This window comes from Archocentrus centrarchus, chromosome 19, assembly GCF_007364275.1.
Source record: "Archocentrus centrarchus isolate MPI-CPG fArcCen1 chromosome 19, fArcCen1, whole genome shotgun sequence".
Lineage (NCBI taxonomy): Eukaryota > Metazoa > Chordata > Actinopteri > Cichliformes > Cichlidae > Archocentrus > Archocentrus centrarchus.
Genome location: NC_044364.1, coordinates 8821850 through 8834996, shown reverse-complemented (window position 1 = coordinate 8834996; position 13147 = coordinate 8821850). Strand labels below are relative to the sequence as shown.

At 42.6% G+C, this 13147-nt stretch overlaps 1 protein-coding gene across 1 annotated transcript in view; it reads left to right on the top strand.

The window, feature by feature from the left end:
* Positions 1 to 1259, top strand: part of ankfn1b (ankyrin repeat and fibronectin type III domain containing 1b) — a 56204-nt gene extending 54945 nt beyond the window's left edge. Inside the window, exon 21 of the mRNA XM_030755500.1 lies at positions 13 to 1259. Coding sequence (XP_030611360.1) covers positions 13 to 321 — 309 coding nt within the window. The 3' untranslated portion in view covers positions 322 to 1259. The remainder of the gene's footprint in view (positions 1 to 12) is intronic.
* Positions 1260 to 13147: the final 11888 nt, after the last annotated feature.

The window sequence follows — 13147 nt, the reverse complement described above, 5'->3', positions numbered from 1 at the left end:
CTGCATTTTTAGCTTTGTGTAACTCCAGGCACATCCGCACGGGAGATGGTCCAGCTGGTGGTGCAGGAGATGAACGTTGTGTCTCGGCGCATGATGGGCAGCAGTGGAAATGGCGATGAACAGGAGCAGTGTGTTTACTACAGTCCTGAACAGCTGAAGCACTTTGGCCTCGTGCTGATTGTGGACGACAGAGAAAAGTGGCTTCAGGATGACTTCTGTCCCCTGGAGCTTCAGAACCCCTGGCTGAGGGGCAAACTGTGCGTTCGTATTAAGGAGTATTCACCACTAGCGCTCAAACACAGCCGGGCCACCACAGTGTGATACTTCCAGGAGTGAGAGGGGCAAAGTTTAAGAGTTCGTGCCATGCCGAGATTCTGTTTTGATAAATGTACCGAACTATCACGCTGTCTGCAGGCTCCTAAACTCTATAATTTTTTCTCTCTCACTGTGTTTATACCGTCTTCAGCTGCAGCTATATGATGTTGTCATATTTTCTGCTGTGTTCTTGTTATCTGAAATGCTACTCTGAGAATCTGTTTCCATGAAATCTGTTCTCCCATACGTAGGACCTTTTTTTATGAACATCAGAGACCCTCATATGGACACCAAATGAACAATAACAAAGTAGAACAAAGAGAAAACAGTTTTTTTGTGCTGTCAGAAGTCATTGGGTAAAAGATTGTGATGCTGAGCAAGATTAATGGAGCGTCTCTTTGACTTCTGGCGTGATTGACGCCAGCACATCGAGCCGTGCGTATTGCCAAAATGACATGGGCAGCATCAACGCCTCCCCAGCCACACGCGGACACGGCTTTTCCTATGAACTCTCTTATTCTGCTGTCGGCTCCAGCCGTCCGTCCCCATGTTCCCAGGATGTGGGCTCTGGACCTGGCCCAGGAGGCAGGGGGAGTAGGGGAGAAGTACAGAGGTGGCTGGCGTCTCTGCTGGGGGATGCAATGGACCCGACAATCTGGCCCGTCAGCTTGTCACTCGACTGCTCTTGGCCACTGTACTGTCTAGTAGCAAGCAGCCAAGCAAGGAATTGAGAGTATGATAGAGAGTGAGATTGAGAAAGAAGAGTGAATAGGAGGAGGGTGGAGGTTACATCACACAAATCCTGGCACTAACTCTGGTGCTCCTTTTCTCCCTTTTGCAGCAACAAGTCCGCTGTGTAGTAGACTTAGTCATAGTGTAGCTAACTAATATGATCATCTTGTGAAGAAACACAAAATAAAACCAGCTGATTTGGGTTTTCAAAACAAAGAAAACAAGCAATACTTTTTACTTTTTTGTTATTCTAATTGATGGAAAAAGCATGCAAACCTTCCTGAATTGTGCTGAGTACATTTCAAGTACTGTTGTCATGCTGTGCTCAGAGTTAACTAGTTCAGTGTTTTGTTGTGTTTGGTTCAGTGGTGTTCCCAGATGCAACAGAAAGTGGTGCCCGTCAGTCTAGGACAAGCTCTCCCAAAGGGTTGTTAAAAGGCCCACGATTTCTAAGATGCACACTATACAATATACCCCAAAACTGTGTCTTACTCAACTTCAAAATTTGTTAAACATGAAAGGACTCAACCAAAGGGACTCAAGTATGTATTTATATATTTTTTATTTTAGCCAAAATGACACTCATGACTCTTGACTGTAACAACCTGCAAAGTGAGGCTCATGTGACCAACAGCCAAAGGCATTCGTATTTGTATTTATAGAAAAGAATAAAGAAGAGCATTAAGGGGTCAGCATTGTTGGGTGTTGGTCCTATGCAGAGCCTACAAACTGTCTGGCAAATTGCTACCTACAAGTGGTGGCTGTTTACTGCCACCAGGGGTCAGTGTCAAAAATATGTGGACCACGCGGTCTGTGGATTACTCATAGACAGTATAAAAGATGGATATAGTTTCCATGACATCACCTATTGGTTTTTGAAGACCTGTTTTGAAGCCTCAAGGTTAGTGTTTTTGCAGTTGCCACCTCGGTGTTGTGAAACTAGTTGTGATGAGCAAGGGACAGGTAAACAGACTGGTGCTTTTCTACTCTGAGCACTTTTCACTACAAGCCTCATTCACCCAGTCACACACACATTCATCCAGTGCTTTTCTTCTATGCTTAAAAACATTGTCTAACATTCACACACACACTCTGATATATTAACTGGGGGGGCAACTCGGGGTTTAGTATCTTGCCCAGGGATCCTTTGACATGCAGACTACAAGAGCTGGGGATCAAGTCGCTGACTTTCTGATGAATAGACAACCCGCTCTACCTCCTGCCACAGTCGCCACAGGTCTGCCTCCAGGTGTGATGTGAAACCACATGTTCATTGGCTAAGGACTTTTGACAAGTCCTTAGCCAATGAACATACCCAAAGTAAGCCTTTCTGAAATATAGTATGATCAAGATTTACAAAATGGGCTTAATTTTTTATTCAATAAGACCTGAACTGGGTGACTGAGAGCCTAATGTCAGCTGGAAAGGTTTTACAGAGGTCAAATCAGAGATTTGTTTTCTCATAGACTTCTATAGGACCACACGTCTTTGTGCAACCACAGGTAGCACCCCTGATGGCTGTTTGAAAGAATGCAGGTTTAAGGCACTTCGTGTTGGGTTCACTTTTGAGACCCAAAAACTACCTCCATCTATTATGCTGTCTATGGGACTATGTCAGCCAGCCTTGGAGAAGACCGAAGTTATAACATACAAACAGCTGAAGTGAAACAGTGTTAAAAACGAGAAAAAAAAGTCCACTGCAGCCACTGTCTGTACTTTTTATGTTGTTTTATCTTTGATGTTTTTTCATAGTTCTCCCACTACATGTCACTCCTTTTCCTGTTCAGGCCCACTTTTCAACCAATCCGTATGGACTATGCACTGTTCGTTTTTTGGAGGATGGCACGTTCTGGAGGACTGTGTAGGTTGTATACCCCAAATCTGCGCAAAAGGATACAGATGTGGTACCATGAATCCTGCATTGGACAGCTGGTCTCAACATTCATTTCAAGCATACAGTGGCATTCCCACTCTGCTTCCAAAGCATCTTGCACTGGAATTCAGGTTGACCAGGTACTATCTCCCGTGAAATGTGCGTAACACTTTGTGGGGCTACATCATGCAATGCTAACTGGGTGTTCAGCTAGCTAGAACAAGCTAGCTCGGTAGTCACAGCCTGGATATCAGGCTGTCTTTGATACGTCGAGATGGGAATAAAACCTCAATGAGATAGTTTGCTTTCAGTTTGCAATTGATTGGGGTCCATTTGACAGCTACATGGAATCTATTTGTGATAATACAGAAATTTACTGTGATAAATCAGCAAAAACTGCAAATCTGTTGCATCTACATAGACAGAAATTCACATTAAACAGAAATTCACATCAACTACTGGCATTCAGAGTCCAGCTAGAACCTCATATACTCCCCATACTCCAAAGGTACTGGAACAGTTTGGCCAATCCCTTTATTTTTGCTGTAGACTGAAAACATTTGGGTTTGACATAAAAAAATAAATAAATTTAAAAAAATCAATATAAGACAAAAGATCAACATCTCAGCTTTTATTTCCAGGGAATTACTAGTGGATCTGATACACAGTTCAGAAGAGATCACCTTTTGTCTGAAGCCACCCATTTTTCTTGCGAGCAAAAGTACCAGACACTTAAAATAGATTAACCTGAATAAGACTTCATATTTACTTGCAAATACTTTGCTTGCAATAACAGCATCAAGCCTGTGACCCACTGACATCATTGAACTTTTTCATTCATCTTTTGTAACGCTTTTCCAGACTTTCACTGCAGCCTCTTTCAGCTGTTGTTTTTTTTTTGTTTGTTTGTTTTTTTTAGGGGGGGGGGGGGTTACTCCCTTCAGTCTCCTCTTTAGCAGGTAAAATGAATTTTCTATAGTGTTTAAGTCTGGAGACTGACCAGGCCCGTCTAAAACCTTCCACTTATTGCCTCTGATTAAATCGTTTTTTTCCCGTTTTCAGTCTACAGCAACAATAAAGGGATTGGCCTCACTGTTCCAATACTTTTGGAGGGGAGCGTAGGTATGAAACAAAAATTCAGATTCCTCCACAAGTAGTAATGTTGTTGCTGCAGGATGGCAATTTAGTTCCAAAATGTTGTAGGTGCTTGGTAACCTTGCTTTTGTATAGGAATATAAGCAGAATAAAACCAGTTGGCAGCCAGTTGAGTCGAGTGGGTTATAATAAATAAAATTGCTCACATCAGCTGATTGATTGCAACATGCTGGCAATCTGTCTTCATTTCTAATTTAAACCTTTGCCAAACTGTACGAGATGGTTGCACTCAGTCCGAGTCAGACAACGACTGTTTGGAGCCAGGTTGCCTCCCACCAGGTGACCAGGTGTGCAGTCGCCTTGCAATTGAAAGTCGTCATCACAGCTACCTATAATCGGCAGCTGAATACAAGTGGAGTGGGTTTGAGTAAGATCTTAGTGAAACAAAAGGCTGCAAGGTTGACGCCGAGCTGGCATTCTTGCTGTCAGTCTTGCAGTTAGGAAGCAATGGCTGGCTTGTTATGTCTTACACTCGTGCACTTAGCAAAGCTGTTGATTTTGTCGGTTTTGAAGATGCCCAAGTCAAAACATTTTAACATCTCAGTTTAAAAAAGAAACATCTGCTTCACTCAGCTCGTAATATAACTTCTAACACTGGCTTCTGCTGCATATTGGTAAAATTATGCTGAAAAAGTAGTTCAGTATGGCAGTCTTATTTGTATACCATTGCTGTTTTTTGACTGTAATTACCACTTGTGGCCACAGAGGTCACTGTTGCCATTCCTCCGCAAATGTTACATAATGTTCTTTAATCTACTCTACCTCCAAAATATGATATAATTATCCCATAAATATTCATTCAGATTCTGAAAACCACATATAAATACTTCTGCATTCTAAAATACATTATAATTTCTGAATTACATTTTTGTTATTTCCTATAGAAATCATTTTGGACTGTCTCGCTCTCACTGAATGAGACAATCCCCTATAGATACAAAATACTATCTTTTTTTTTTTTTTCTCAGATTAACCCCATTCATTCTTTCTACGCGGTGAATTAGGCCTTTTACCAATCGGCGCTTTCTTTTCTTTTCTTTTTTTAGTTCAACTTCAGAAGCACTTGAAACAGAAGAGTCTGTGCATAGTTTACAGCGCCATATCTAATGGTAACAGGAAGTTCATTCTTTTTCTCACAGCTGTTTTCAGCCTACGATGAATAGTTTTCCTCTTCTAATATGTCAGCCAAGCTCAGCAATGTCTTATCATTATAATGACCTGCAGAATTTTCAAATGTAGCACCAGAAAGGTCCAAAAGAGAAGAGTTTGATGAAGTTGATGGACCTGGCCTCAGTTACTGTAGCATTCCAGGTTCACAGGATGCTGTTGAAGCTTTCACAGGGGGAGCCAACAGTGGTGTCTTTCAAAGTGTTTACAGACTTTACTTTCCTTACTCCTTTTGTTTACCTGTAACTACTGTATAAAGATGTCTTAAGGCAAACTGATGTTCTAATAAGTTGTACTTGGTTTTACTGATGGCTTGAACTCTTGTGTTAGCGCTTAGATGTCTTCTTTATTCAAATTGTTTAAAGTTGTTTTTACGAGGGCCATCTGCAAAAATAAATCACACAGCCAGAAACTGAACAATGTACATAGACAAACAAACAAACACCAGTGTGGATGAATGTACTGTATCTGCCCTAAATGTGAAAGTGAGCATAAGACGGGTTATCGTAACTGAGGTTAAAGATCAGTGAAGTAGCAGGCTGTTTTTTTGTTTGTTTGTTTGTTTTTTAGAATTGTGCTGAATGGGAAGAAATTCCCTTACCAGTCCAAAAAAAAAAAAGTTAGGCACCATGTTTACAAGGAGTTGGCAGATGCATCAGGCAAAGTCATGAAGGAGACATCACGTCACTTTTTTAAAATCTATTTTTATTGAACAATAAATGAATATTACAAAATGAAAGCCTCGGTTGTTTTTGTGGTTTCTACTCTTGTTATTGCCGCACACAAGTGTAGGAAGCTTCTGACCTTCATGTGAGCAATAACAACTCCTTTTATGTGATATTACCTTTTTACACTTCCTGTTTCAGAGATTGTCCACTCTACAAATGAACTGCACCACATTTTCCAAGTTTGTGAAAGCTGAAAACTAGCCTCACTGACATTTTTAGCTACAAGCACCGCAACAAGCTTATATTTCAAGTGTGTGTAGATCCGGTTTTCTGTGGGGCTTGTATGATACATTCCCAAAAGCCATCCATTCATTTGATATGAATGAGAGTGACAAATAGAGGGCTCTTGTTGCTATATTGAAATGACCTCACCTCTGTTTGCCACCCAGTTGATGAAAACTGAATGGTGGGCAGCTGCGCTCTGAAACTTAGTCCATAAGTGGAGGGGATGGCCGCATAAGGGAAACAGCGTGCACTCCCCATGGATGAACAATAATGTGTAGTGAGTGTTTTTACTATCATTTTTGTAACAGGCTTGGATGAAGATTAAGCATTAGAAAAGTACTATGAAGGTGTAATAGCATTTGGTTCAACAGTTTCTGGCTGATGGTGCATTAGGGTGTGCAGAATTATACTCAGTATAAGATGAAAAAAAACCCACCTTTTTTTCACAAAGCACTTTTATCCAAATTCAAACACAAGCATCCAGTTCTGAGTTAAATTAACACCAATTCAGAGGCAGACTAGTGTTAGTGTTGTGAAAAAGAGACTGCCCTAGTAAAAGAACCAGAAACAAATTTGTTACACCCATTTACAAACATAGGTTTTATAGTGGTGATGCATTTCAGAATAGGCCTCCCCTGCAACAATGGCACTCCCTGATGGCAGCCACCTCCACCCTGTAAGAGCTGATTGGTGTCATTTAATGTATATGAGTTCTTAAAAGTCAGATGTTAACACCATCATCATTCACACTACGGGTATCACAGTTTCCTAGGTGGCTAAAGAAGGTCCACCTAAGAACCCTCCCCCCAACCCTCTCTTGCCTACGGTGTGCCACAAGGTTCTGTTTTGGGGACTTTACTGTTTCTTTTATATCTGCTCTCTCTTCAGCACATTTTGAAGGACAGATCTATCTATCTATCTATCTATCTGTCTATCTGTCTGTCTGTCTGTCTAATACCTTAAACTCAGCCCATCTGCATCACAGCAGAATATGAATTTATGTTTGTGCACTGATTAATCTTATGTTTTCATACAGCGTATTAATATGTGCAGCTGAACCATGGTTGAATTCTGTCTGTCTAGGTTGCTTTCAGCAGGCTCAAATCACAGCGCTCCCTTGCTAACGCCATGTGTTTTTTCAGCCCTTGAGCAAATAAAATGCTGCATGCTTTGCTGTCAACAGATCCGACAAACACTAATGTAGAGAAGGACGCACAAAACCCACACCGATGCACAACATGCACATGGCAGGCACTCAGGAATCTTGAGATGTGCAAATGTATAAGTGTGCATGTATGTGCTGCCATGTAGAAGATTTACACTGTTGTACTATATCAAGACAAATCCATACACACTTTCCCAAGCTCTTTATCACACATATATCATGCCATAATTCACCCTTGCCAACACACTACTCCTTTAAGAGCAACCCCTTACCGTTTATTGACAGTAACTTAAGAATTGTACTGGAATTCTGACACCTCCTAATTTTAAACCTTCTGACTCCAGGAAGACCCGAGCTAAATATAACCCCTGGCATATATCTGAATACCTACAAAGAAAACATTCCAAAAACATCTTGAATAGTGGCTATTCATGCTCATAAAAGAGATTCAACATGGAGCATGCTTAGCACAGGCCCAGTGACTCATCAAAATATATGCATCCACATGTGGCAATGTGAAGTTATGTATCTGGGGGAATCATTTAATAGGTGATTTTGTCAGCACTTTAGCTGGCAGAGAGGTAGGATTCAGAGGCTGTTAAGCTTGTGTACTGGAAGTTGAAGAGTTCAAATTGCTAATTTTATGTGAGACCCTGCTCCAGTTCGTGTGCAGCTAAACGAGGTCCACCTAAGAAACAGCACCCAGTGCATTTTGATGCTGAGCAGACTTTAGACCTTAATCTGCTCTGACTCTTAACCCACCCTGAGGTCATTGAGGATTAAGGTTGGGCTACACCTTGGCCAGACAACTACACATTTGAAGTACAAATTGGCAGACCAGTCCAGCTAGTCAATTAATTTCCATCTTATCTAGAAAGATCCTCTTAAAATGTGACACTGGACATATACTCAACTGTTTGAATATATACAAAAGAGCTTAAGCTTAAAAAGAATATAAATTTTAACCGCTGCTTTGACAGCATTCTACTGACGCCACAGTGGCATCCTGCTTTCCTATTCTGCTATTCCTTTTCTACACTAACTGCTCACCTGTTACACCCCCACCATCCCCTTTCCCTCTATCCCTCATCCACAGTCACCCCCTGCTGCACCCTGCCTACCACCAACTGACATCAGCGTGGCGCTTACTGGCAGATTAGCAGCAGCATATATGTGTGTGCATGATAGCATGTGTGTGTTTTTGTGCTATGTGTGTGCAGTGGGTGGGAAAAGTGAAGCCTACCACTACTACATCATTCATTTCTCTCTCTCTCTCTCTCTTTCGCTTTCTCCCTCCCTCCCCAGGGCCCATAAACCTTTAAAGCACCTATAAAACACTTGGCGAGGCCTTTTTGAAGTTTTTATGAAGATCTGGCTTTATTGTTCCCAAGAGATGAGCCCCACTCCGCTGGCGCCTCGGAGCTTTTTGGAAGTGCCAGTGAATTCAGGAGGGGGGGCTGGGTGGTAGCAGAAGAGGGACTCCCAGGGAAAGAAGGGCTGGGAACAGGGATGGGCATTGCGAAGCCTGCTGTTTTTATGCCCCCTGTGCGTACGTGTGTGTCAGGGAGGCAGATGAGCTACGCAGGCAGTGTGAACAGCAGTGGTGACAACTTTATCTTGAGGTATTGAGTTGGGATAGATTTTAGATTTAAGACACATCAGATCAAATACGCATTAAGAAAGTTCTAATAAAAGCATGTGCATGAATGCATGTGTTTCAGCATGTGCATGCCTGTGTATGGCAGACGATGGGGCCAGCAGGTTGCGTTCTTGTTGTTTGAAGTGGGGCTCTGTTGTTCTCATAGAGCTAAATGAATGGAGCCGGACCCCCCTCCATCTGTCTGATCCAGCGGCACCGGGCCTCCCTCCCAAATCCCTGCTCCGACACCCGACGCACTGGCCCCCTCAAAGGAACAGTTGGCAAATGGACGGCCCATTAAACAGGCAAGGGCGACGAGCCCTCAACTCTAAGCAGCACTTGTATGAGCAGAAAGTGTGTCTGACAAAGGCAAAGATAGAACGCGTGAATAACAAAGAATTTGTGTGTGCACATTTTTGTGTGTTAACCTCAGTGTTTTTTGGGTTGTTTCTTTTTTTTACCTCTGAAGTGCCACTGCAGATTTCTGTGTGTGTGTGTAATTGTGTGTGGGTGTTTTGAGTGGCAGTCACAAGTCAGTGGCCATGACATTAGGCGTGCAGGTGGCTTTGATTGAGCCCACTGCAGCTCTCAATGTCACAAAGGTTTGTATTCTCTGCTTTTAACAAGGCTATGACAGGAGAATATCTTATTTTCTTATTATGCCCTCAGACACCCTTCTCCAATTCAGTTTTACTACTTGCTCTAGAAAGAAAAAAGTGGGATTATATTGCTTTTGTCTGTATTGATTCCACCTTTTTGTCATTGTGTTTTATCTATATATATGGTGAAGATATATCTTCTGAAAGCTGAGAAGACAATTGAAGTTATGAGCTAAAAAGTTTAACAATTTTCCACATTTACCATAGACCATAAATAAAAGATAGATGCAGCCACCAATGTCACCCCCTGGTTTTTAGACTTCAGATTGTGAAATTTAAATTTTAGAATTTTTGGAGCCAGAAGTGACCGTATTTGGATGAGAAGGAGGCACGCTAAGGTGCCATCTGTATGGATACATCACACAGACATAGACATCGGCTAATTAGTGCTAAGTAAAATAGAAATAAAACTGCTGCATGAACTCTATAGATGGGCTGTTAAAGCCTGTGAAACAAATCTTGTTTTACAGATAATGGCATCCAAATGGTTCCAAATGGCACCAACATCACAGAGACAATCAAAAGGTCCAATTCAGTGATTCCAGTTAGCAATGCTGGCACCCACCTGTACCTCAAACTGGCCATGCACAAAGTAACTTTGCCACTTTAAGCATGAATAACTTTAAGCCTTTTATAATATTTAAAATGGATGGATGGATGGATGGATGGATGATTTACAAAAATTAAGGCAAGGGGGACATTAGCTCTCACAGAAAACAAAAAACTTAATTAAGCATACACCATTTGTCATTAACTGCCATTTGTTTGTTTCCCTGGGGAAAACAGCAGCTTGGGTCTTCTCCGAGTGTTGGTTGCGTGCCGAGTAGCCGGAACGGTGGTACGAGGAAAGCCAACACTGTGGACAGAAAAAAAGAAAAGCAGACACTGATGAGAGCAGGAAGGGGCAGCAAAAGAATCTGTCAAGCCACGTTCTGTGTTCAGTTCAAAATCCTGTGTCTGGAGCTGAACTCTGAAAGAAATATATTTTCTTTCAGTTTGAGTCATTGCATTACAAAACGTTCTCAGAATGAAAGATGGTATCTCCGAGCAAAAATCAGGAAATGTTAGTGTCAGGTGGGGCTCCAAAAGCCGATTGGATGCTCTTATATATGGTTCCAAACACTTATATTGTAAAATCCTTGAAAAGGTGTGCTGAAGCTGTTCTGGTGGCACCTGATGGCCCAAAACATTACTAAAACATTTTATATTAGTTTCCCCTTTAATTTGTACCCCGTTTGTACATCCATATTGACTACATCTCCAATCCCCTTTGTGCAAAGGATGATGTCATGCTTTTTGAAAACACAGAGCGGGGTGGGGTGTGTGTGTGTAGGGGTTTGGGGGGGGGGGGGATTCCTTTGGTCCTTTCAAGTTTGCGGGGGAGCCTTGGGGCTGCGGGAGGATAGACAGTATGAGTGCAAGAGGCTCAACGTTGCCACCCCTCTGATTCCACCCCACCCCAGCAAGCAGTCACATTAGGCACGCTCCGGCCATGCCATCAAAGACCCAGCTCACAGCTCACACACTCACCAACACTCTTGCATCTGTACACACACACACACACACACACACACACACACACACACACACAGACAAACACATGCATGCCTGCAAGCAGTTGCTTTTAAACTGCATGCACGCACCCACAGACCCAAGTCAAATGAGCATGTTCGCACTCGGCTGAAACCAAACACGTGCCTAAAAATAACAACACACATGTATATATGCACACAAAGGACATACGCAGCACACACTCGCATACCAGCAGATCAAACATGCACACACTTCAATCATGCTCCCCCACTCCCCCGGCTGTGTTATTGTTTTGAAAATATGATTGCGGTGACGGATGAGGTGGGGAGAGGAGAGGGCTCTGGCAGGGGCGAGTGGCAGGGCCCCTCTATTGTCCCCAACCAGTGTGAGCCTGTGTCCATAGCTATAGAAACTGGGGCCACACTGGGAAGGCATGCTTTCATCTCCACCACAGGCTCACCGCTGGCAATAAGGGGTCAAATAAATCGCCCTGGATGCAGTGTGTATGCGTTAAGGTGGTGGTGGTGTTGCAGACATATACGCACACACACTCTGAGCATGTTTACCTGAGCTCACATTCACGCTTAGACACATCAAAGTTTCTGGATGCGTCAACTTTAATAACTTTAATTTTTGTGTTTGTGTGTTTTTTTTCTCTCTCCTTCATCTGCAGTGATTATAGAAACACATTTCAAAAGCATCAAAGAATAAGCATTTTTAGGCATTTAAGCGGTTTCAAATGTTTCCACTGCAAACTGTCACTGACACGTTTTTTGATTCAGCTTTCAAAGGAATTAAATAACTTCCCGTGGAATGTCACCTCTGTTCTGGCGCTGCTTGATTCTCAAGTACTTTCATCTAATTTTTGTCCAATGTCTGGCATGAAAAAAACCCTCGTCTCACCACAACAGAGGCAGCCTAAGTCACTTTGGGTTAATGTGCACTAACCACACAGCACATGTAACACAGGATCACAATGTTGATCATTAGGATTTGCGATGTCTTGTGACATTCCTCAAACACTGACGCAGTTGCTTAAACACACAGACTGTACACACAAACAAGAGACACACAATTTACAGACAGGCTCGCTGACACACACTTTGGGCGCTGTTATCAACACGCTCACACATAAACTGGCAAATACAAAAAGCAATAGAGCTGTTCAGTGCACGTGTCCATCTCAGTTTTACCTTCAAGGCCCAGAGACCTGCGCGGCTGAGAACCAGACCCTTACTGATTAATGTTAACTGACCAAAAATTAAACAAAAAGCAGTTCAGTATGTAGGCAGTGCTGATGTAGAACCAGTTCTGCATACTTCCTCAAAAAAAAAAACAACAACAAAAAAAAACAGCTGGCTGGTGCGTAAAAGCTGATGCTGCCAGAGCACCACAAAATCCATGGGCCCAAAGTTGGATCCAGCAGCTTTAGTGGCTGTGGTGGAGGCACATGTGAGATGCAGATGCAACCTTCAAATTCTCCAACATAACTTTATTCCCATCGAAATAGTCATCTTTTATTAAGTAACCCTTAACACAGAAGTGAAAATTGGCTCCAAGAGAGCAACGAGGTAATAGTGACTGGAGCAGTCTGATTTCTGTTTGTCTGTCTCTACAGTCTGCAATACACTGAAAGCAACGCTGACTGCCCGTGCACATAGAAATCAATGCAATTTATTTCTGATACATGGACAGGGAAGACTTCACGAGACAGGGAATTTTGCTGTTAACACCTGTGTGAGTGATGTGGGGTGGAGTGTCGTAGAGAGGAGAGGAGAGGAGAGGAGAGGAGAGGAGAGGAGAGGAGAGGAGAGGAGAGGAGAGGAGAGGTCAGCACCACCACCACATGCCACAGACAGACTGACGATACTTCTACTGGGCTCCATGCCGGGGACCTGGCTGTAATTACACACACACACACACACACACACACACACACACACACACACACATTCA